This window comes from Leucoraja erinacea, chromosome 39 (genome assembly GCF_028641065.1).
Source record: "Leucoraja erinacea ecotype New England chromosome 39, Leri_hhj_1, whole genome shotgun sequence".
Taxonomy (NCBI): Eukaryota; Metazoa; Chordata; class Chondrichthyes; order Rajiformes; family Rajidae; genus Leucoraja; species Leucoraja erinaceus.
In genome coordinates, this window is record NC_073415.1 from 5,570,963 (window position 1) to 5,597,091 (window position 26,129).

The following is a 26,129-nucleotide window of genomic DNA, read 5'->3' on the forward strand; positions in this document are numbered from 1 at the left end:
GTGACAATAAGGAATTCATTAATTAATTCAGTGGCTAAACTATTTCAGTTGCTGGGAGATGGGAAAGGTCTCTTAACACATCAGCAATTGCACTTTGTTTTTATGAATGAAATTCTCACTACCTGTTTTGATTTGGTTGGGAATTTTGACTTTGAGACTGAAAGCTATGGAGAAGTCTATGAGATGAAACGTCCTACACTGCTGTAGAATTATGTAATGGTCTTGGGAAGTGAGAAACAGACTGAAAATAACCGCCAAAACCCAGGCCAGAAGCCTAAAGGCCCATAAAGTCTTCATCAGTCTGAAGAAAGGACTCGACCCGAAACGTTACCCATTCCTTCTCTCCAGAGATGCTGCCTGACCCGCCGAGTTACTCCAGCAGTTTGTGTCTACCTAAACGCCCATGAAGTTTCATTTACAAGTTCATGGCCAGTTGCCTCTTGCCAAATGACTTAAGGCATCACCATTATTTTGTGTTATAAAGACTAAAACCAATTTGATACATACTGAAACTATGAATGGGTCTAACGAGAACCGATTTCAATAGTGGCAGACCCAAATGCTAGTGTGTTGCTTTCAATACCCTGTAAATGTTGTATCGACTTTATAATAACCATTGTAGTCAGAATGGTCTATAGTGTGATGTGCTCCATGTAGATAATCTCGGGGTAGGAGTCAACAAGGAGGGAGGAAAAATAACAAGCACCTTGACAAAATAGCCATTGAAGCACCTTGACAAAATAGAGGGGGTGCTCGGTTTCACTAAATACTGTGGCTCACTCTGATGTCAAAGGCAACAAACAAGTGGGTGAAATGTTTGACCATCGGTAGGAGACCACTGTTTCCTCCATTCATTCCATTCTCGGCTGGTCTCTTCTTCAGAATAGCTAAGTGCTCCCAGTGTAAAGGAACTCCTATGCTGCAATTCCTTTGATTCTGGCACTGTGAAATTCAACCAGTTTTGGTAAAAAACTGCCAGAATTTATTTCCCATAGGTACAGAATGGCATTATAACACCAGCTCTCTCTCGATGGGCATAGGATCTGAATGGATTTAAGACAAAAATAATTCCGCAGGTGTGGTTGCTGCTGGCAAAAGCAGCATTTATTGTCCACCTACATTTGCTGTTTACATGGTGAAAACGAGTCACTTGCCTCAAACTGTTGTAATCCATGTACACAGGGTGCTTCCAGAGCACTATTGAGATACAGATTTGCTGGATTTTGACTCGGTGAACATGAAGGAACTTCAGAACTATATCTCCAGATTGTATATCCAGATATGCATCCAGTGTGAGACATTGATGTGATGGTTTTCCCTTGCTGCCGGTCTTGTTTTCCTTAGTGCTAGAGAATGTGGCGTTGGAAGGTGCAATCAAAGAAGCAACGTTTCCTGTCAAAAAGTAATACTTTCCACACTGTTGGGGATCCGTGCCCTGAAGAACAAGACATTTCCCATATGTGGGATAAAGCACTTAACTCATTTTATGCACATTGTTCATTCATGAGTCACTGAACATTAGGAGATCTTCACCAGTGGTACGTTTTTCATAATGGCCGCTCCTCCTGAGGGATGTCTGCCCTGCCCACCTAAAGCTCTGAATGGCCCAACGGCTCCAATTTCCGTGACAAGGCACTTAGAATTTTATCAAATTTCTCATATCTATCATTGCGAGCAACTTCAGTTGCATTAGCTCCCCAGAACAATTTCAGAGCAAATTCTGTCTTGAAGGCCTCCAACAGTTCGTCTTTAACTTGAACATCTGGAAAAGAAAGAATGCCCATTAGCTGAAGTAGTGATGTTAGGAGGGGAACCAGAATTCAATCAGTTATGTTCTTGAGTGTAAGTTGACAGAAACACTTCTCTATGAAATAACTTTGAAACCTCAGTGCTCACATATTTCCAATTTCTTGCTAACCATAAGGAATAGGAGTAGAATTAAGCCATTCGGCCCATCAAGTCTACGCCGTCAATCAATCATGGCTGATCTATCTCTTTCTCCCAACCCCATTCTTCTGCCTTCTCCAGCTAACCTCTGACACCTGAATGTTTCAATGCACTTTATTCCATCATTGGCTGTTGTGCCTTCAGCTACAATGCTTAAACATACTAACCTTCCCAACTTTTTCTTAATGCTTCCAATGTAAAATCTCTCTCCAACTAGGCTTTTATTCATACAGTATGTATGGAGTTATTTGCTGTTAAATTTAACTTTGTAATGCTCCCAGCCAATTGACCATTTTAATGACTTTGTGTAAACACAAACTCTTAATTTTGTGACTGAGATGGGGAGCCCAATAAGCTTTTCTTTTTCCAATTTGCTGCCTTTAGGGGCTGTCCCACTTGGGTGACCTAATCTGCGAGTTTAGAAGAGTGTCTTCAACCTTCAAACTCGCAGCATGGTCGACACTTGGTTCTTAGGAGGTCCTATGATGTTGATGGAACTCTCCTTCATGCTCAAGGGAAGTTCCCGAATGGTCGTGGCCTCAGCTAGGTCGCGGGAAATTTTTCAGCAAGTTGAAAAATTTTCCGCGAGTAAACTTTGGCTGGCATGGGTCTTTTTGACTCGTAGTGCAGTGGAGTGGGGTCGCTATTCAGTTACAGGCAGTCGAGGGCAGCCGTAAGCAGTCTCCTTCGCTGACCGGGCATTTTGATTGGCTCATTGGAGTTTTCGGGACTAAGGAAAACCTACCGGTAGGTAAAATGCCCGCTAAACTTAATTAAACTTCTTAAAAGTGTCTCCACTCCTTCTCCCCCCCCCTTCTCTCCACTTCTCTCCCCTTGTCTCCCCCCCCATGCTCTCTAAAGGTGTTACCGTACACTGTGGCAGCCGTTTACCTTCCTCTTCAACGTGCAGACAGCGCACCCCCGCTTTCCCTGGCCCCCGCCTTCGCGACGTGTGTGCGTGTGTGTGTGTGTGGTCGGTCGATCCAGCTCGCGGTTTTAACGCAGACGGTCGCTCCAGCTCGAGGTTTTCCAGGCGAGTGCCCCCGAGTTTGAAGGTCAAAGACACTGTTTTTAATTCGTGGATTAGGTCGCCCTTTTCTTTCCTGAAGATAGTTACTAACGCTCCATTACATTTTATAAAGTTGCTCAAACTCCATTTAGAGATTCAAACAAAAGAGGCTTCTGAATTAACACACAATACCATATCGTTTCATCTTCTCGAATAGAGATGCACCTTCAGTAGGATTCACTTTGTTGTGATCTGAAGCAAGAATCTCGGCTTATTTGTTATATTGCTCCTTTCAACTCGGGGACAATGAGTCTAACCTCAGTGCCTGTGGCACAATCCAGCTGAGCTGAAGTAGTTAAACTCAGAGCAGGAACTACACTGAGACGATTCTTTAGAACCTTATTCAGCCCCATGCTGTGCAGGGACAACAGAAATGAGCCTTGGCAAATGGGTCAGGTTTCTGCTTTCATCCTCGTCTTAGTTACAAAACTACTAACTGGTCGAAACGTTCTGACATGGCCTCGATGTGATACCTGGGAGAGCTTAAATTAGGACAATCTCTCAAAGCGCTGTGATCTGTAGTTTCCAACCAGTGCTGTCTTGGATAAGTATGATTAAAGGCAGTTTGTCCACAATTATGGGCCTGTCCAACTTGCCGATTTTTTTAGGCAACTGCCGGCGACTGTCATAGTCGTAGCAGTTCGGCAAAAAAACGGCGACAACCTACGTCATCCTGGCGACAACCTACGACAACCCCTACGTCAGGCGAAGTCAAGCTACGCTCATTGGCATCAAACCCACTGTCGGCGAAAAGTTTTCAACATGTTGAAAATTTAGCGGTGACAAGACGCTACGACTTTTTTGCGCGACTGAGGAGACGACTCCCGGCGATCACCGGTGAACATGTGGTGACAAACTAGTCGTCTGTAGTTGCCTAAAAAATCACCTAAGTGGGACAGGCGCATTAGGGGGATCAGGATGAGGGTTGGTGGAGGACTTGTGCCTCTCCACTCTCATTTTGACCTAATATTTGACCCATGACAGAAATGTAGTTGCGCCCACATTTTGGTTCCTAATTCTTACGAAAGAGGATGCAGATGACAACATTTCACACAGATTTCTCATTTTGAAAAGGGATTTTGAAATTGAAATTGAACTGCATATTTGAAGAATGAATTTGAACTGCACAAAGCTGTCCATGACTGGATTATTTGCTTTGTGACAATTCTGGGTTTCCAATTGAGAAGGAGTACATATGGGAGGGAGAATGAGGATGAGACAAATTGAAAGCAAAAGCATGAGATGAGGAAGTGAGAAAGAGATTGACAGAAAGTGTGACCCGAGAGCCTTCATGTTGTGCGTCTGTTTGTTTGAACATTTTTGCTTCCAGGCCTCAGTTTGCAGTCGGTGAGCTAGCTGAGCATTCACAGGACCCTCTGAAATCTGAAATACATCAACCCCAGTTCCAGCCTCACAGGAAAGCCTCTTGACCCAATGTGACACTATCACTTCCTCTGCTATTTCCTTGTGGTTATGAACGTTGGCCATGACGGGCAATCCCCAGAGATTCATCAGATGGGATAAGACAGAGAGCGCATTGTAATGTGTAGGAAGGAACTGCAGATGTTGGTTTTAACACAAGATAGACACAAAATGCTGGAGTAGCTCAGCGGGACAGGCAGCATCTCTGAAGAGTGACCTTTTCGGGTCGAGACCATTCTTCTGTCTGAAGAAGGGTCTCGACCCGAAACGTCACCCATTCCTTCGTTCATGGGCGCATTGTAATGTTTGGTTCCCATCGGGCTCATACAGCCCATAATATACTGTGTGGGAGGTTGTGTCAGAGTGATTGTTGTTTCATGAAGGTTCAGCCATGCAAGCACTTGTTTGTAATTTTTCTAAAGTATTTTGCTAAATATGTAAAATGCATGTAACCAAAGCAATTCCAATCTCTGTCAACTCCTTCATCCTTACCAACTTTGGAAGATTTTTTAAACTTTAGACCTTATGGGCAATTTTTTTAGGCAACTACAGGCGACTAGTTTGTCACCATGTGGTCGCCGGGAGTAGTCCCTTCAGTCGCGCAAAAAGTCGTAGCGTTTTTCTGGTCCCCGCTAAATTTTCAACATATAAAACTCTCTCCCTCCAGTTCTTCCTTTAGAATTAACCCCCTTTGACAAGCTTTTGGTCATGTGTTATATCTTTCTACATGCGCCACTATTGAATTTTGTTAAACCACCTGTGAAACATTTAAATTATATTATAGCCCATGGATGATGCTAACACTTTATACTACATATATAATAACACTTTGAATGTACGATTGGTCAATTTGCAGATGATATGAATGTTGGTGTTGTTGATAGCGTAGAGAATAGTGTGGTACACTGAGAAAAATGAAATAGATCTATCTCAGTGCTTAATTCCAAAGTATCATATTGCTTCAGTTAGGCATTTTCAAGGGCTTGTGTGAGAAAATAAACAAAAAAAGCTATGAGTCCATGGGCTCAATAGCAAATTGGATCCAAAATTAGCTTTGTAATATAGAGTGATGGAAGATCATTTTTGTAATTGATACTTGTAATATCATATGTTCTCCCAGGATTTCCTAAGGAATATAACAGCAAGGAGGTTATGGTACAAGTTTACAACATATTGGAATATGGACACAAAAAGCTGGAGTAACTCAGCGGGACAGGCAGCAGAACTGGAGAGAAGGAATGGGTGATGTTTCGGGTCGAGACTCTTCTTCAGACTCATATAATATAACATTAACTAATATTAGTTAGGCAACAGCTGAAGTATTGTGTACAGTTCTGATCACCACCTTATGGGAAGATGTTGCTGAGATATATCGTCTCTCCTCCTCACTGCTTTTCAGCTGTATTGGCTGCCTTTGTTTTCTTTGGAATGGAGGAGGCTGAGGAGGTTACCTGATGGTGTACAAAATTATTAGGGAAGGGATGGCACGGTGGCACAGCAGTAGAGTTCCTGCCTTACAGAGCCAGTGACCCGGGTTTGATCCTGACTGGATGCCGTCTGGGCAGAGTTTAAACCGTTCTCCCTGTGACCTGTGTGGGTTTTGTCCCATGCTCCTAGAATCACCAAGACATAGAGAGCGACAATGCACGTGTTGCTAAACTGGGCCAGTACAGATGGGTACTTCGTGCGTGGGACGAAGCTGGGCTTGTGCTGTATGGTAATGGTTATATTCCATAACATCCAACAAGTATTAGTACAGAATAAATAACTCTTCAAAACATTGCCACGGTATCTTTTATATCCAGATGAAAGAGTGGAGAGGGGCCTTGCTTTAATGTTTAATCTGAAAGATTGTATCTCTGTGTACAACATTCCTTCAGTATTCCATCGGGAGTGTCAGTTAGGATCTAGATGGACCTTGAACCCTTGACTTTCTGGCAGAGGCAAGAAAGCTACTTACGGAGGCACAGCTGAGACACCAGACCTGGGATCAATCCTGGGACTGAAAGGAAACACTGGATTTAACATTAATCGTGTTAGATAATATAGGAAGAGGAACATACCTTTTAGTTTGCCTTCAGCGTTGGCTCTGTATGTTGCAATGTGCATTGTCACAACGCGAGCTGCTTCCAGCATTTTTAACAAGAATCCACACTCCAACTCAATGTTATCCCAGCTTTCCATAAAATCAGACACGGAATGCGTCTCCATTAGCCTGATAATAGGCAAAATGTGCGGAATGGTGGTACTTTGCAGAGGAAGCTCGCCTGGGTTGAAAAATAACATCTTTAGAATGTTTCACTTTAATTTGTATAACATCATTGATGTAGTATAAATGCCTCACATTATTTGGAGTGTGGTGGAGGCAGATACGGGAGTGGCCTTTAAGATGCTTTTAGATAGGCACATTCTTCCCAACGAAACTGACAAGTTACTATAAGCCTTTCTTGCACAACCAAGAAGGATGTGCAAGAAATGGAAGAATAGGGATCATGCTCAGGCAAATGAGATTAGTTGATCATGTTCGGCATGGACATTGTGGGTCGAAGGAACCGGTCCTCGGATGTAATTTTTTCTTCTAGGAGTGCTACCAAACAGATCCTTTCCCTCAGAATACCCTCTAGTAATTTTCAAACTACCGATGTTAAGCTCACTGGCATATAGTTCCCAGCATTTTCCCTACAGCCCCTTCTCAAATAAAGGCAAAATATTGCCACCCTCCAGTCTTCTGGCACCTCTCCTGTATTTAAAGACGACTCGTAAATTTCAACCAGGGCTCCAGCAATTACGTCTGTCTTCCCCACAATGCCCTCAGATCTATATACTCATGTTCTGGTGATTTGTCTAGAAGACATAGAAGATAGTACCTTCAGCACCTCTTCGACCATAACACTGTAACACTGACTGCTCTGAAGACACTTCCATTGACTGCCCCAAGTTCCTCCGTCCTCCTGTCTTTCTCCACAGTAAATACAGAGGGGAAATACTTATTGAGGACCTTGCCCACCTCCTGTGGCTCCACACAGAGGTGACCACTTTGATTCATGTGGGGTCCCACTCTCTCTCTAGTTACCTTTTTCCCCCTTGTGTATTTATAAAGTTGTATAGGATAGGTTTTTTTTTACACAGAAATTGGTAGGTGCCTGGAAGGCACTGCCAGGGATGGTGTTGGAAGCAGATATGAAATTGGTGTTTAAGAATCTTTTACCTAGGCACATGAATCTGGATGGAAATGGATCATGTGTAGGCTGAAGCGTCATGTTCAGCACAAACATTGTGGGCTGAAGGGCCTCTTCCTATGTTGTACTGTTCTGCATTCTATAAATCCTAGATCTCCATGTCTCTGCACACCATTCAGTAACAGACTGTAGCTTATTCTTTGTTTTGTTGTGCATGACTATCCAGCTTGAAGCTACTGAAAGCGTTAAATAATGTGTTTGCCGTAGGAATGCACATGATTTCTTCTCATTTGTACCAATTATCCAAACTGATAAGATTTGTTCAGTTAATCACGAGACCTAGTTAACTACTACAGATACCATTCCTTTCAGCTGCAGGGTTTACTGCTCAGCAGATACATAGAATGACAGAAGTGTATGAATACTGAGGCCTTGGAGTACACTTGAACATAACTTTAAAATAAAAACAATTTTGTGGGTGGATATTTTGTTCTGAAAATGCTAACTTAAATCTGCCCTCATCTGGTCAAAGACCCACATCACCGATTAACTGTTTCTAGTAAATGTATAGTGTGGGAAGGAACTGCAGATGCTGGTTTAAACCAAAGATAGACACAAAATGCGGTAGTAACTCAGCGGGACTGGCAATGTTTCGGGTCGAGACCCTTTGAACTGATCAGTCTGCTCAGACCGTCTTCAGTCGGAAGAGGGATCGATTGCCAAAAACGTCACCCATTTCTTCTCTCCAGAGATGTTGCCTGCCTTGCTGAGTTACTCCACCATTTTGTGTCTATATATGGCATAAACCAGCATCTGCAGTTCCTTCCTACACACAGGGTCCCTTCTTCAGACTGTGTCCCGCTGAGTTACTCCCGCATTTTGTGTCTATCTTCTAGAAAATGTACACCTACTTTTTCCCTCATTCAAGGATTTGAAGAAAGGTTTGAGTTCCTTTTCGAACTTGATGGCACTTTCTGTGTAATTTCTGCGCAGAGTCCTCCACGTATGTTCCAGACGCACAATCTGGAAGGAGAAGAAAAAAAATTAACATCAACAGTGGGATTTTTCTAACTCCTCGTTACTCTATTTCTGGAGTTGAACAATTTCCAATCAACAGTGGAGGTTTAGTTCCCAGGTTTTCATGTGGTTGACATGGCCGTTGTAAAGGCTGCCAGCATAAGAGGCCAGCATAGATTAACTACCCTTCTCAGCCATCCGCAGACACAACAGTCGTAAATGACCAGAATTGGTTTTACGGGGAAACTCTGAATTATGTAACTATCTTTAACTCACTCCATTATGTGGAGAGATTGTTGTGGGAGAACTTGTTAAGTTCCTGCTAATTAGTTGTATTTTGAGATTTTATTTTGAATAGTTTCTACTTTCTATGAAGTCTTTCCCAAACTCCAAATGACACAATACATTTTTAACATTTCATTGCCTTTACTTCATTTGTTCAGGATGCGAATGTCACTGCCAAAACTACTATTTATTGTCGACCCATAAATGCTTTTGAACTGAGTGCTGTACTAGATCGTTGCGGAGCTGGCCACATTTTGACCAGTCTAAGTAAGGATGGCTTTCTCCCATAAAGAGCTTTTAAAAATTCTGTCATTTTTGTGGTCATGATCATAAATTCCAATTTAAGAAAAAAATCCAGTCCTTTAGCTGAAATGTAAATTCCACAGCAGTCACTGTGGGATTTGAATTCATATCTCTGGATTGTTAATCTAGGTCTCTAGATTACTGGTCGACTGTCCGAATACAGTAAGGTCAAGGAACAAAATTATAATTACCGCCACCCATTAGCTTGGAGTTGGAGGTGGGGAGGGAATTCAAAGGGAAGGAAATGTTGCTTGAATTGTTCACAGCCTTGATCAAATACCAACAGATTTGTGTACAGCACTTCAAATAATATATTGGACTAAGAGGGATTTCAGTGTCAGGTCACAGAATGAAACTGTTTGGACTGTTATGTGATTAGAATGGGTTGTTTAATTTTATGTAATACTGTCTGGTGTTCCTTTAAACTTAGAAGACTGTAGGAAATCATATGAAGATATCTCGATCAACCCTCAATCTTCTAAACAAATGAATACAAGCAAATGTTACACAGCCTATGCTCAAATTATATCACAACCAACTTGTATCCCAAGCAGGTTACACAAAAAAGCTGGAGAAACTCAGCGGGTGCAGCAGCATCTATGGAGCGAAGGAAATAGGCAACGTTTCGGGCCGAAACCCTTCTTCAAACGGTATCCCAAGCATGCACTTTTTCACTAACTCATTAAGGGCTTGTTTTGACGTTGTTTAAAATGTTTAAGAGATTTGAAAGGGTGAATAGAGATAAGATAATTTAACCTGGTGGGGAAATTTGAAACAATCGTAAAATGGAAGCTTGATTGTATAAGAGTGAAATCAAAACACATTTTGGCACACGGCGTAGTGGAAACTGGCACTACCTCTTCTAAAAGACAGTGTACAATGAACCAACTGTTGCTTTTATGACCAAGATTGATAGATTATTGTTGATAAGGTTACTGAGAAATCCGCAGCTAAAATGAGAATCTTGGAACAGGCTTGGGTTGAATAATCTTCTACTCTGAATAACCCTAGAGTCACCAGCAGACCATGGTGGTTTGATATCTGGTCTGCAATAAGATAGCTGGACTTGCCAGTTTAAAAATCTGACCTTTGCAATCCTATATATACCAGGAATGGGAAAACCTTTTAAAAATGTGCATTGATTATAATCATTATTTTCTGTACAGCATGAGAATATCAGATATGGGCAACTTTATTGCCCGCTATATTCAAGTGCCTCCTGAGCCTGCCCAGAGTGTATTCCCAAGCACAAAATACATTCAGAACTAATGATTATGAAATGGACAGCAGTCATCAAAAATCAAAATCAAATTAAAAAAAATGAAGTTGTTGAAATTGTTTCTGAAAATGATCACCTTTCAATTGTTCAAGAAGGAACAGCAGATGCTGGATAATCGAAGGTAGACATAAATGCTGGAGAAACTCAGCGGGTGAGTCAACATCTATGGAGTTTTTCCAGCATTTTTGTCCACCTTTCAATTGTTGATGTGTAAGTGCAGGGCATTTCTCACGTTGTGGTATAATAGACTACAGGTTTATTCTGTTACATCTGCACAGTTACATTACTAAAGTCCACCAGAAATTTACCAGGCACACAGGATCATACCGGAGTTAAGCAAGGCAGAGACTTGGTTTTATTATGATGCCTGTGCTGGATCATTGGAAAAACCGTGAAATTAGACTCACTCCCTTCTCGTTTTTCCACAGCCCAGCAAATTTCTCCCCTCTAAGTATTCATCCAATTCCCCTCTGAAAGTTACGAATGAAACTTCTTTCACTGCCCTTTCAGTCAGTGATTTCTGAATTCTTGCTGCCTGTGGAAGCCTGTCTTCACAGCTTTCAAGCTTCTTGCTCAATTACGTTCAAATAAATTAAAAGAGACTCAGCCCAATTTGGATTTGGGGGACTGCTACAAATGTAGTTGATCGAATTCCGTATCATTAAATCACCCTGACTTACAAATAATGAAACAATCTAAACCCAACAGAGGTTCAAGAACTTGAAAATAGCAACAGAATTAGATGAGGAGAAAATAATATTTTTTTTCTGCATTTAATTGTTATGCTTGCAATGAGTTGCTGGAAAAGGGTGGTGGAAGCAGATTCAAATAGGACGTGCATGCACATGAGAAGGAAACATTTTCAGGGTTAGGGGAAAAAAGTAGGACGCGGAAGCTAATTAGATCATGATTTGGCACAGCGGAGATTATGGCCTCGTTCTGTGAAATGCTCTAATCATTCAATTTTTAACTCTGCTGAACATATGAAGGATGCAGATTATGCTCTGTTGTGATTCTCAAGTCCTCGGAGGAGTTAGAATTGAAAAGAGACTAAAAGTAACCCAAGAGGTGGGAAACGAGAAAGTAAAAACACAGGTACCCATCCAAGTACCTGAGGCAGCTCCAATGCTTTCATCACTGCTGAGAATGCAAAAAGATCTCCCATGGAATCTTTCAGCTCAACTGCAAGTTGGACAACTTTATGCAGCACTGCCGATCTTTGTCCAACACTTCCTGTGCAACCTAGGATGTCCACAGCAATACCCAGTGCTATTAAATGATGCCTGAATAAAAACAATAGGTGAAGGTTAATAACAATATTTTAATTCATCTTCATAAATTATAGGAGCAGAATTAGGCCATTCGGTCCATCAGGTTTCCTCCGCCATTCAATCATGGCTGATCTATCTTTCCCTCTTAATCCCATTCCCCTGCCTTCTCCCCAGAACCCCTGATACCCGAACTAATCAAGAATCTACCAATCTTCGACTTAAAAATATCCATTGACATGGCCTCCACAGCCTTAAGGGCCTGTCCCACTTTCAAGACCTAATTGACGACCTCTGCCGAGTTTGCCCTTGACTCATACTCGCAGCAGCATGGTCGTCACGAGGTCGAAGGCAGGTCGTGATGCTAGTCGTAGATACTCGTGGCATCAATTAGGTCGAGGCATTTTCCTAGCCTGATGAAAAATGGCCATGAGTAAAAAAGGTTGTGAATTAGGTCGTGAAAGTGGCTTTGAATTGGACTGATTCACCACCCTCTGACTGAAGAAATTCCTCCTCATCTCCTTACGAACAGAGACCTTTTATTCAGAGGCTCTGGCCTCTGTTCGTAGACTCTTCCCACTTGTAGAAACATCTTCTCCACATCCACTTTATCCAGGATTGCATCTATTTCTTGTGGCAAGATATCTATGGACAAAAAGTCATTAATCTGCAATAATCTCAGCGGATGCGGTCTGACCTGCTGCTTTTGGTTTCTGTTTGTTTTATAAAACAGTCATAGTTTCTTTATCAATTGTCCACAACAGAAACTCAGACCTATTAGAATCTGTATCTAATGTTACTGAGTGCTTTGTTGGTATTGCTGATATATTACCTATCCATGAGGTCCATCCTCAGCTGGTGTCCATGAGGCAACGTAATCAGATCAAGTCCTGAGTTCACGCCCATCATCTTCTTCTGTTCTGCGGACACATTGATGATGCGAGCCACCTACAAGACCAAAGCACATGAAGAAACAAGGAACTGCAGATGCTGGCTTACAAAAGAAGAAACAAAGTGCTGGACTAACTCAGTGGGTCAGGCACCATCTCTGGATATAATGCATCCCGATCCAAAACTTCACCTATCAATGTTCTTCAGAAATGCTGCCTGACCCGCTGAGTTACTTCAGTACTTTGTGTATTCCAAAGCACATCAATCTTACTGTGAGCTTAAAATAATTTGCTGCTCCTACTCCTACTTTGTTTCCAAAGGAGTCCTCAGTTTCTGGTGTAATGGCTTACCTATTCTGCAAGTAACCGCACACAAACATTCAACATTTACATTGAAGTCTAGATTCAAATGACAAATGTTTGTGGACACCAAGACTTTTCCTTCAGAGTATATGGGGCCACTGAAGACCACTACTGATATACATGTATATAGCATTATGGCTTTCCTCACAATGATTCATGTGCAAATGTCAGCAGCAAGAATAGGAAGGAAATGGAACTCATGAGAATAATGGGATGGAAGAATTCCATTATCACTAAATTCAGATTCAGATTCAATTTTAATTGTCATTGTCAGTGTACAGTACAGAGACAACGAAATGCATTTAGCATCTCCCTGGAAGAGCGACATAGCAAACGATTTGAATAAATAATAATAAGTGTCCGGGGGGGGGGGGGTGGTGATTGGCAGTCACCGAGGTACGTTGTTGAGTAGAGTGACAACCGCCGGAAAGAAGCTGTTCCTCGACCTGCTGGTTCGGCAACGGAGAGACCTGTAGCGCCTCCCGGATGGTAGGAGGGTAAACAGTCCATGGTTGGGGTGAGAGCAGTCCTTGGCGATGCTGAGCGCCCTCCGCAGACAGCGCTTGCTTTGGACAGACTCAATGGAGGGGAGCGAGGAACCGGTGATGCGTTGGGCAATTTTCACCACCCGTTTTTCCCCCGAGCTGTGCAGGACCAGTGGCACAGTTTTAAAATAAAGGGTAGACCGCTTAGGACTGAAATAAATTTCACACAGGAGGTTGGTCAGCAGAGAAATATAAAATACCAAATCTCATTGCACCTCTGTGCAATGACAATAAAATATATTATTATTATTATTATTATTATTATTATTACATGGAATTGGAAGTAAGGAACTGACATGGATGGAGATTTTGTACTCGGATGAAAAGCAAAGAGTGGAAATAAATGGATTGATCTCAGGTTGGCCGGCTGTGATAGTGATGTACTGCAGGGGTTGCTGTTTGGGCCCCCAGTTTTTCATAAGCTGGATCAGTGTGTTGATAATAGATTAGGTTGAATATTGCAATCGTGGAGAAAGAGGATTTGAAGAGGAGAAGGAGACATGCTGAGTAAGTGGGTGATAATATACTATTGGAATATAGTGTGGGAAGTGTGCCGCTTGTAGTATCCTTTGGTAGGTATAATAGAACTCTGAAATATTTGTTAAGTGGAGAGAGACTGGAAAACATTGATTATCAAAGGTGCTTAGGTGTTCAGATCACAGGTCATTGGGCAGATGCAGCAAGCAATTGAAAAGGCAAAATGTATGTTAGCTTTATTGCAAAATGATTGGGGGAAAAAAAGGATGGAAGTCTCATTATAACTGAGACTGCACCTGGGGTATAGTTTAGGTCTCTTTACCCAAGAAAGAATGTATTTGCCACTGAGAGAGTGAAATGAGAATTCACCTGAGTGGTTTCAGATTTAGAGGGTTTGCAGTGTGAGTGAACAGAGATGGAGCAGACTGGGGTTGTGTTAACCAGTGTACAGAAAAATAAGAAATCCCATCATAACTCGCCATTCTTCAAGGATTTGACAAGCTTTCTGCAGGGCAGGTTTTCCCCCCGAGCTGTGCAGGACCAGTGGCACAGTTTTAAAATAAAGGGTAGACCGTTTAGGACTGAAGTGAGGTGGGAACTTTCCTCATCTTTGAGGTTCTCTCACACAGAGGGCGGTGGAGGATCAGCCACTGTGTTCATTCAAGACATTAGTCTACAGATTTCTGAACTTTAGGGGACAGTAGTGAAAAATGGCACGGAAATGACAGAGGAAATGACTAGTGGAAAATGGGTAGAATATCAACAATAATCTTAATGAGTAGCGGTGAAGGCTTGTGGGCTGTTTGGTTTATTCCTGCTCATATTTATTTAGTTTTTATTCACAAGCGGTATACAAGATCAACACTGGTTTAGATTGGGTAAATAGAGAGAAGCTGTCTTCAGGGACCAGAAACAAATTTAATGTTCTGGGCAAATGTTCAAGGGGAAATATGTTTTTTTGTGTAACTGGAAGAAACTTGCACATAGGGTCGTGAAACAAAATCAATTTGGGTTATTTTACAAATGGGATTGGATAGGCAGATTAAAAGTAATTTGAAGGCCAGGGGGATGGGACTGGTTGAATTGCTAGCACAAACTCTAGGAGATGAATGGCCTACTGCTGTAATGGGGGTGGTGTAGTTAGTATTAGGACTGCACGGGTTATTATTCCAGTGTAAACTGCGTCTAGTGTCCAAGTGAGTGGTGGGGGTTGATCTGATGGGAATATGGGGAGAATAAAATGGGTTAGGGTACGATTTGTGTAAAAATGGGTGTGGCAAATGAGCTGAGGGGCCGGTCTCAAAATTGTTTCTGTATGGTTCTGTCTCTACATACTTTTCTATAACTTAACCATTTTCTGTTTGACAGGTAATCCTGATTTCATTATTAGATTTATTATATTTATATGGCCTCTAGTTCAAGTCTATGTCTACAGACAGACCATAAAGTTTAGTTATATTTATGACCTCCTTAAAGCATCTAAATCTTAGCTCTGTTCTGTCACGGTAAATTATCCCTTTGTGCAGGTGAGTGATAAGGATACAAGTAAAGGAGTATTGATGGGGGAGCCTCTGCTACTCTGCATGGTCCCAATGGGCCAAATGGCCTCATGTGGCATTTCTCACTGCTTTCTCTACTAGAGGTTTAAACGCAGAGCCAGTTATTTACCGTTTACCTATTCAAATAAATTATTTAAAGGTGAAAGCAATGCAAAATAAATCTAAGAGCAAGGACATATAATAAACAGGCTGATCACGAACACTTATGTACCTGACAATCCTCTTTCAGAATATGCTGTGCAATAGTCTTTGCATCATTTTCATGAAATATTTCTTTGAGACGCTTAAGCACATTCGGATCTAGAGATCTGTTGTCAAAGGGAAGTAAGATTGATGTAAAGGTGTCAAGTTTAAATGAGCTTGTAGCTTCCAGTTCTGGCCGAGTGAATGACCAGCCATCATCCTTCACAAATTCTTCCTGGCATGCCTTCATGGAAATTGAGTTTATATCTAAATCCAGGAGGCAAAAATTGGTGTCTGTCATTCGAGTTCTGACCTGCGATCGTTCTGCAGCTCGTAATCTCTCCACATGACTCTTTGGCGGTGAGGGTGTCTGACTTTGTATTTGTATATTGGGCACCAGCTCACTATAGACATTTCCATCCAAGTTTGGATCGTGTGGGGTGTCTGTGACCATGACAGATGGAACTCTGAATGGCTTTGGAGGTGCCTTGGAGTACAACTGTCCTTCAGAACCTCTCGATCCAATACTGGACTGGGAACCAAGGCGTCTTAAGCCCACTTTCGGGTTGATTAATGGATCACTCCCTGCTCTATACATTACAGACGAAGAGCGAATGATTTTCTGCGTCCCATTTGCTTGAATGAAGTCCCTGGGTCCTGTGGCAGAGAAACACAAGTGTTAATATAAATGGTGAATTATGTTAATCTCGTAATGTACTCGTCCTTTCATTTTCATACGGTCCCTCTTTAGCCTCCTGGGGTCTAATAAAAACAACCCTAGCCTATTCAATCTCTCCTTCTAACTAGAGGCCTCCATTTTGGATAACATTCCCGGTAAATTTTATTTGCATTCTTTCAGGTGCGACCAGAACTGCGAGTGTGGACTAGCCAATACCTTGTATCACTGTTACGACATAAAAAGCTGCAGTAACTCAGCGGGACAGGCAGCATCTCTGGAGAGAAGGAGTGGGTGATGTTTTGGGTCGAGACCCTTCTTCAGAATGTATCTTGCATCACTGTAATATGATGTCCCAACTATTATAGTCGATACCCCTGGCCATGAAGGCGAGCAAACTAAATTGTGATTTATACTATCTTATTCATCTGTTTCGCCATTTTCAGAGAATATGAATTTGCAATTCAAACTCCCTCTGTGCATTGTCATTTCTAAGTTTCTTGATGTTTACCAACCAGTAGTAGTCGAGGCAAAATGCATTACCTTACACTTGTCTGGCTCATGTTCCATTCCTACACATTTTGCCCAACTTTTCAGCTGATCTATGTCTCTCTGCACTTTTCTGCAAACATCCTCGCTATCTACATGTCCACCAATCTTTGTGTCATCGGCAAAAGTACTTATCAGACGACAGACATTCTTATGCATCTTACGTATGTCAAACAACAAAGATCCCAGCACTCATACACCATTGTTACAGACTTATGGTCAGAAAAATAACCCTTCACCACTACCCTCTATTCCCACCACCAAAACAATCTTTGATCTAGTTTACCAACCACCTTGAACTAACTTTCTCAACAAGCCTATCATGTGGGAACTTGTCAAAGAGCTTAAATGAAAAGGTAACTGAGAAATAACAGCTTGTTAAACGGATGAAAACCCCACATCGAATACAGTCATAACTTTTACCTGCTTCACCAATTTATAACCACATCTGTCTTACACTAACCACAAAGATAGGCAACATGATTATAAAAGGATAAGGACATTTAGAAGCCATTTGAACCCATGCTGGCTCCATGAATTAACTACCCAATGAGTTGCATTCTCACAATCCTGCCCCATATGTAATAATTATTTTCCCCTTTGAATATTCATCCAATTTTCTTGTGAAGCTCACCATTGCCTCTGCTTCCGCTGTCATTTCAGAGGTATTTAATGTAGAAAATTGTTTGCCTTGAATCTCTTGTCATTCTTTCCCAAACATCTTAAGCATGAATCCTCGGGTCACCCCTCTTCTTTACTACCGCCTGGACTTGCGCCCATTTCTCCCCTCCCCATTCCACCTACATTCCTTCCTCTAGCTTGACAACACACAACTCTTCACGAAGGGTCTCAACCCGAAACGTCACCCTTTCCTTCTCTCCTGAGTTACTCCAGCTCTTTGTGTCTATCTATTGGGGAACAATTATTTGAGTGAAGAAGTATTTCCTTGCATCAACTCTGAATGGCTTAGTTCTAAATTTAAGGTTCCTTGTTTTGGATTCTCCCACTAGAGGAAATAGTTCAACAAGTCCTTTCATTATCTTAGATACATCAATTAAAATCATCTCTTTTGATTTATACTCCAGGGAACACAAAACCAGTATAAACAATCCATGCTCATAATTTACCACTTTTATCCCACAACAACACTCAGTCCCCAGATCAAAGAGAATATGGTGCAGCTGCATAAAATATTACCGTCTAGAAATATTATTTCAAAAGTTGAAATAATAATGCAGCAGGAAAAATCTACAATGTAGGAAGGAACTGCAGATGCTGGTTATACACTGAAGATAGACACAAAATGCTGGAGTAATTCAGCGGGACAGGCAGCATCTCTGGAGAGAAGGAATGGATGATATTTCAAGTTGAGACCGTTCTTCAGTCTGAAGAAGGGTCTCAACCCGAAACGTCACCCTTCCCTTCTCTCCAGAGATGCTGCCTGTCCCGCTGAGTTTCTCCAGCATTTTGGGTCTATCTTCGAGGGAAAATCTCCAAGTTGGATAAGAATACATCTAGTCCCAGAGAGATTTCTAAATGGACTCACCTCCAGAAAGGTAACTGTCAGACTGGGCAGATTGCAATGGCCTTTTGTCAATCCAGTCCAGAATATTTGGATGGCTGCCACTCTTGTCCTTATTCCTGCCATAAAAACATGCCGATAAACATAGAAATGCCATTGCTGATTACACTTTACCAAAAAATTGATATTGTAAAATACAACTGGCAATGTTAAAGAACATACATTTCTATAGTGTTTTCATAACCTTTAAACAATCTACAGTCTATTGATGGAAATGCTGTAATGTGGGAAACATTAATCATATTAGTTACATACTCTGAGAGTTGATTTATTTCTCCATTTCAGCATATTTCTTCTGTAACTACTGAGGACTCGAAGACCAACTGACAATAAACCACAATGTATAAAATGCAACTGTCTTAGTATTGCATTGGGAACTTGGATATTAATGTTCAATGGGGCTCCAACCAAACGTTTTCTGGCCGACAAGGAGGTTTGCAGCTATCTCAAGTATGCAGATAGTGTGAGGAGAGACAACAAGAGCAAAATTAATAATTAATCCTAATCATATATTACCTCCTCCAGCAAAGACAAGATTTGGATTGAGGCTTTTAAAATCACAAATAATTTTGATAGGGTAAATAAGGGAAGTAGTTCCCAGTGGCAGAGGAGTGGGTGTCGGAGAAGACTTTTGAATAAATGTGAAAATATTTTTTGGGCAGTGAGTTCTGATCGAGCATAAATTGTTTGAAAAGTTGGTGGAAGTCGGTTCAATAGTAACCCTCACAAGGAAATAGGATGTATTTAAAGGATGAAAATGTGCACATGATTGTTACAGGGGGACTAATTGAATAGTTCATTGAAGTCTTGTGCTTCCTCATTGAAAAGAGCCATCCAAGCTTCATGGCCAAACCTAATATTATTCTTCCCCATCATCAGACTGCCTGCTAGAGAAATCTCTGTCTGATTTATTTATTTCCTTCCCTGTGGATTTCAAGGGATGTCCCAGCTTCTGTTGGGATTAGTACACTGAAAGATTCCCAAGGCACTTTACAGAGAGTGACCAAACTTTCAATGAGAAATCAAGTTATGTCACCAAAAGCTTTAAGGTATAAAGGGGAAGAGAAAGATAGCTGGCTGGAGAAATTTAGGGCACAGTTTGAACAGGAGAGCTTCGATAAACTCCCAGCACAGAAAGTTTGAGAATTGGGAAACTGGATGGGGATGGAGAAAATTGTTGTGATTGGAAGAGGCCAAACCACTGAAGGATTTGAAAACAAGGATTTCTAAATTTAAGTGCAGACAAACCTGGAATCAATGTAGGTCAGTGAGCTCAGGGAACGGTGAATGAATGGCACATGGTGAATGCTGGCATATATCAGAAGAGTTTTGATGACCCATGTTTATGGAGCATGGAAGATGATGGATTACACTTTATAATCTATTAAACTTGACATGAAGCCATTGGGGAGTTTAACTGATTGATGAATCCAAATCATTAATTACCTCAGAAGATTGCTATCCACTTCAAGCTGGTCCAACGATATTCCTCCGGATAGATTTAAACTGAATCTTTTATTTTGATCAGTGCCTCTGGCTGCCTGTTCTCTGTGTTGTAATCTCTGACCTACTGCCGATCTGTGTTTTTCCTCAATGCATCTTAAGGGTACAATGCGGTTTATTGGATGAAAGATTATTGCTCCACTTTCCTCTGAAATCGGTCTGCGATTCCCCACGTAGAATCGTACCAGTGCTGGGAGGTTATCGAAGCTCTCCTGTTCAAACTGATACAGCACTCGCGTGTAGGACTCCTTACGCCGGAGGACCACGCGGATGATCTTGAAGTGGATAGGCTCATGTTTCCAGCTGCAGCTCAGTACAAAGTCTCCTGGACTGGAGCGAGACTCTCGGATGAGGAAATCTCCATCTCTCTCTATTAGAACTTCGGCTTCCTGAATTAACAAAGAGGTGAATCAGCCTTCATTTAGTATTCAACAGCTAAAGTAAAAGAATTCTTTGCTTTTTCAATTTATTTTTATAAATAATAGTTTCCAGGTTGGGATTAGAGCATTTTCCTACTTTAAACACCAAAAGTCAACTGATAACCAATCTTCACGATCAACACCCAATCCTGCCTGCTACATGTTCGTGAATGTAATAGAACGGGGACTGGTCAAGATCCGGCAGAATCAATGGCATTGGGATAAAGGGTAGAAAAAGTATCTGCAAAATCACTGGGTATGGTATTTATAGAAACGATAGAAGGAATCGGGACCAGCAGAATTAAATACAGGGGGAGGGAAATTTCACCTAGTAGATGGGCAACGCAATGTGGCCCACCTTCCCCTACAAGATTCCTTTATGAGTGATGCACTTGGAATGGCATCCCTCTGTCAAAACTCCAAAAGAATGCAGAAGTGACTGATGCCACAAAGCTTTAGTTCTAGTTTTAGTTTTAGAGATACAGCGCGGAAACATGCCCTTTGGACAACCCAGTCGGTGTTGACCAGCTATCACCCGGTACACTAACACTATCCTACACACACTGGGGACAATTTACAATTTTTATCGAGCCAATTAACCTACAAACCTGCAAGTCCTCGAAGTGTGGGACAAGACCAGAGCACCTGGAGAAAACCCACGTGGTCACGGGGAGAACATACAAACTACATTCAGACAGCGCCCGTAGTCTGGATCGAACCCGGGTCTCTGGCGCTGCAAGGCAGCAATTATGCTACTGCGCCACCATGCTGCCCCAAGTGCCTACTTAAATTTTGGAGTGACACAGAATGACCCTGAGGTGGTGACAAAGGTGCTTAACTTCAAAAGAAATAAAATGTCAATTGCATAATCCTTGGTAATTATGAAAAGGCAAATTATACAGCTGGTATGAAATTACTTAAATATTATTTTCATGGTTCACAGACATAGGGGGAAATGGACAGAGATTTCCAACCTGCCGTGGGATAGGACCATGGAACCAGGCATGGCTACGGATATCATCGGTATTCAGTTTTAGTTCCTCCTCCAGCTCCTTTGTTAGTGGATCTTTCACAGAGGCCATTATACGTTATCAGTAGCCCACTGGAAAAAAAAAATGAGATTAATGCCAAGTTACACCTTGTACTAATAATTAGATCACTAAATCAGAATATCCATTATCACTGATGCACCATGCAGGGAGGAACTACAGATGATGATTTATAGCAAAGATAGACACAAAATGCTGGAGTAACTTAGCGGGTCAGGCAGCATCTCTGGAGAAAGAGTTATGCCCCTGTCCCACTTAGGAAACCTGAACGGAAACCTCTGGAGAGTTTGCGCTCCACCCAAGGTTTCCGTGCGGTTCCCGGAGGTTTTTTGTCAGTCTCCCTACCTGCTTCCACTACCTGCAACCGCCGGCAACCACCTGCAACCTCCGGGAACAGCACGGAAACCTTGGGTGGGGCGCAAAGTCTCCAGAGGTTTCCGTTCAGGTTTCCTAAGTGGGACAGGGGCAATAACCAGGGAGTTGCTAGGGAACGGTCTCTGTGGAAGGCGGAAAGGGGTGGAGATGGGAATATGTGGTTTGTGGTGGGATCCCGTTGGAGGTGGCTGAAATTTTGGAGGATTATGTGTGTTCAATGGCAATACTGACTGACTACAACAATCCTTCTTTGACTACAAAACTCTATGAGGTACCTTGATTTTATAAGAAGTGGTGTAAAATTCAAGTCTTTCCTTAATAATCATTCAGTTGATGATTTCCGGACTGTTTATTCTGCACCACACAGAAAAAAACCTCTTCCAAATCAACAGGAAATATTTCCAAAAGACCAAAGTGAAATAAAATGGTCATAAAAAGCCTAATGGAGGCTCACTGAGGATAAATATATCTTCAGTTCCTATGCTAAATGTGTTTGACGATGTTGGCTTACCCTCTGATATTCAGCTCTCCCAAAAGCTGAATGCAATCAGCAGATAAGAACTTTGAACCCATTTGATCTCAGTGCCAGAAGATGAATTATTCAGACCCCATGGGGGGGGAAATAATCAGTATGTGTAAAAATGTGCAATCCAGCTTGCTAAGATCTGCTAATTAGGTGGTTATAATTTTCCCTGTTTATGGTTTCTCTGCTATTTTTTGTGAGAATTAATGAATACAAAATGCTGCCCTAACCTATGATATACAAATCTAACCAGTCAGGCTGAACTGAAAATCCGGAAGTAGAAATGTCAACAGAGGGCGCAGATCAATCAGCGTTGTTTAACTGTATGGCTCATTTGTAACAGTGTTAACTGAGTTCTATCTCTCACGCAGAATATAAAGTGCTAACCCCAACGGCAATCTTATCTGATGTTGTCTGGCATGGCCCAAGGGTAGCAATCTTGCCTCTCTCCGTATAAGGATATTGGTTCAAGGCCCATCCTAGGATGGCACACCAGTCAGGGAATGTTGAGCAGGAGTCATCCATCAGATGTGTCATCAAGGCATTGTTTTCTCTCTTAGGTGAAAGGTTTCCACAGCATCATTTAATGAGAAGAGCAGGATATAATCCATGACGTGTGATTGCACCAGAATGAGTGCATCGGAGTCATGAGAAAGCTATCAGGATTGGAAAATTATATGATGATAGGCGAGAATGAGGATGGGCTAGGGCCATTTTGATACAGAGGGTGCGTGGAGACTTAGTCCAGACAGAGTGAAAAAGAAGGAAGGAATATTTTTCCGGTTTGAGGAACCAATAATTCGGAGGTAATTGTTTGAAATAAAGAATGAGAGGGGAATGAGGGAATGTTTATTTATTCAGACAGTGTTAGAGGTCTTGAATTTGCTCCCTCACAGTGAACAGAAATAGGTAGACATCCTCATTGCATTTAGAACATGTGTGAACATGTCCTGAGGAAGCAATGATTTGCGATCACGTACTGGAAATTTGATTTAGGAGATGCAGAACTGGAATAAAAGCAATGGGCCAAATGGCCTTTTCCTAGATTTTGTTATGATTCTTTGATATCTTGGCCTATGTTAATCCATAATGATTAAAAGCAGATTATCTATATGTTATGACATTGCTATTTGTGGGAACTCACTCAGCAAAGATTGGATGCTGATTTTCATCTACTATCACAATGACAGCACTTCAAAGTCTATCTCTTTTACTTCATTAACTGTGAAGTGTTTTGGGAAGTTCTGAGGAGAGGTACTGTAGGTGCAGTATTCAAAACATCATTCTTATTGATGCTGGGTAGTTCAAACCAATAAGAATTTGAAACTCTGCTCTATGATGATTAAGCAGTCTCAATATTTAATGTTCTATGTGTCATTCCTAACTGTCTCTCTATGTCATGTTGTCACTTGCGGGCAGAGCACCAAGGCAAATTCCTTGTATGTGACTACTTGGCCAATAAACTTATTCCCTCTTTCTATGGCAGTTACCCGCCTATGGAGACTCCTGGCAGAAAACCTGTGGGAGAGTTATGATCAAATGGGCATAGCTGTAAAATAAAGCTGCATAGAAAATAAGGGACCCCAAAGGGATGCAGATGCATTAGATACATTTAAGACAGAGGTGGAAAAATATTTGAAATTTAAGGAATTGAGGGGTGTGAGAAACTGGCACAAAAGAGGAGTTAAGGTCAGCATAGATGAGCTATGATTGTATTAAAGAGGAGGGGTCCGATAACCTGTACCTGCTTCCTTTTTGGAAAAAGACAAAGTGCTGGAGTAACTCAGTGGGACAGGCAGCACACCTGGAAAACACGGATAGCTAATGTTTCAGGTCGAGTCCCTTCTTTAGACTGTTCCTGCTTCTATTTTCCAGTGTTCTTATGAAAGTGACAAGAAGTGTTTTTATTGGAACAGGGTTCAGATGTTAAAAATTGATTTGTATCAATTCTTCCATCAAAAATTATAAATGCTTTAGCTGACAGTGCAAGAAATTGACAAAGAGCTAATTCAGAAGTTAGAATCGTTATGGCACAGGAGGCCATTTGCCCATTCAGGCTCTGCTGGTTCTTCATCATTCAACTCAATTTGTTTGTGAGAAGAAGGGTCTCGACCCGAAACATCACCCATTCCTTCTCTCCAGAGATGCTGCCTGTCCCGCTGGGTTACTCCAGCATTTTGTGTCTATCCATGTTCTTTCACAACAGGCTTGCAAATTATTTTCCCTCAACCTTTTTCAGCTCTTTTCTGAAAAGTATATTTTCACTCCTCTCAAAGGTGGCAATCTGCACATCATAACCGCAGTTTAAAAAAAAAACAATTTCCTTGTATTCCTCGTAATTCCTACCAGCCCCTCATATCCTTTGTATATCAATTTAATTATGTCCTCATTTCACCCAATAATGGGAACAATCTCTCTATTTACCTTATATAAAAACATTAAAGTTAATTACATGGGTTAATGTTCCTTCCAAATATTTCTTTCCATTTTAATGAAAATAATATTACTTTTCTCATGGCTACAGTAGCCTGAACACGCTGGTACTGGTTTGTACAAGTCTGACACAACTCTCTTTGCAAATACAGAGTGAAAGCTCAACCACTTCGTCAATCACATTCCACACATTTTTCTCGCAAAGTCTCAGTTTCTGTGCCACAAAGAACCACCGATTAGTTTTTCTTGCCTACCTTCACCTTCTTTTCTCCGGTTGTTGGTCCTGTAATAAGGTACAGCCATTTAGGGTGGAGGTTTTAGTAAGAAGTGGCAGAACACCTCAACATAGCCCTGGGGAGCCGCACCTCCAGGGAAACCTATTAGCTAGCAAGATGCAAGGGGTCTGAAGAGAGTTGACAGGTACACTCATACCTGATGGGGAGCACAACCTCAGTGACGCAGCAGAGCCAGTCATTTCCTTATGCAACCCCTTAACAAATAAAGTGACAACTCTGATTCCATTTAGTGCTACTAGTCTACTGAGCGTTTGAGAGGCAGGGCACCCCCACAGAATGTGGAATATCCCAGTACTGTACTCCACCCTTTAGCTTAGTGTAGAGGACACCTGACAGCAAATCTGCCTACCTTTAATGCATGTCATTCAGATCAGGAACTGGATAAATTGTGCAAACAGTGCCCTTCCCTCTTGCAAATACCCAATCAAGATGACCAACCATAAGGGTTGCTCAGCAATCAAAACATCTAGAGTACTGCACCGTGCAATAGGTGTATGTAATAATTGTGTACTTTTCATTTGTGACAATACCAGAAATGTTAAAAAAAAATAGCTGGATATTAAACTGCCAAGGCCAGGGCAAGAGGGAAATGTACTAGAGTTTTTCTGCATGGAAGTATGCTCTTCAGCCAAACTTGTCCATGCCAACCAACCAGCATGCCTCTTTATGTTAGACAAAAATGCTGGAGAAACTCAGCGGGTGCAGCAGCATCTATGGAGCTAAGGAAATAGGCAACGTTCCGGGCCAAAACCCTTCTTCAGTCCGAAACGTTGCCTATTTCCTTTGCTCCATAGATGCTGCTGCACCCGCTGAGCTTCTCCAGCATTTTTGTCTACCTTCGATTTTCCAGCATTTGCAGTACCTTCTTAAACATTTTGCCTCTTTATGTTAATCCTATCAATCTACATTTCACTCATATCTCCCAAAACATTTCCTTT

The 26,129-nt window shown here is 41.7% G+C and overlaps 1 protein-coding gene across 2 annotated transcripts; it reads right to left on the reverse strand.

The window, feature by feature from the left end:
• Nucleotides 1–1,079: 1,079 nt before the first annotated feature.
• Nucleotides 1,080–25,482, reverse strand: LOC129714451 (breast cancer anti-estrogen resistance protein 3 homolog). Of its 2 annotated transcripts, none has more exons than XM_055664053.1 (10): nt 25,156–25,482; nt 21,490–21,617; nt 20,040–20,485; nt 18,558–18,652; nt 15,815–16,443; nt 12,602–12,717; nt 11,613–11,784; nt 8,529–8,640; nt 6,502–6,705; nt 1,080–1,762 (listed from the first exon to the last, which is right to left on the reverse strand). In XM_055664053.1, exons 2-10 carry the CDS (start codon nt 21,595–21,597, stop codon nt 1,590–1,592), a joined length of 2,055 nt encoding a protein of 684 aa, XP_055520028.1. In that variant the 5' UTR covers nt 21,598–21,617; nt 25,156–25,482; the 3' UTR covers nt 1,080–1,589. The 2 variants fall into 2 exon arrangements, with proteins under 2 accessions (XP_055520028.1, XP_055520027.1); XM_055664052.1 differs by having other exon boundaries at nt 25,150–25,480.
• Nucleotides 25,483–26,129: the final 647 nt, after the last annotated feature.

Bases quoted from the DNA above. Each gene is read 5' to 3' on its own strand.
- LOC129714451 (XM_055664053.1), bottom strand. From the start codon at position 21,597: ATGGCCTCTGTGAAAGATCCACTAACAAAGGAGCTGGAGGAGGAACTA. The intron at 20,486-21,489 runs GTTGGAAATCTC...TTGTTAATTCAG, and splicing joins ATGGTCCTATCCCACGGCAG to GAAGCCGAAGTTCTAATAGA. The intron at 12,718-15,814 runs GTACATAAGTGT...TTGGTCTTGTAG, and splicing joins TTCTGAAAGAGGATTGTCAG to GTGGCTCGCATCATCAATGT.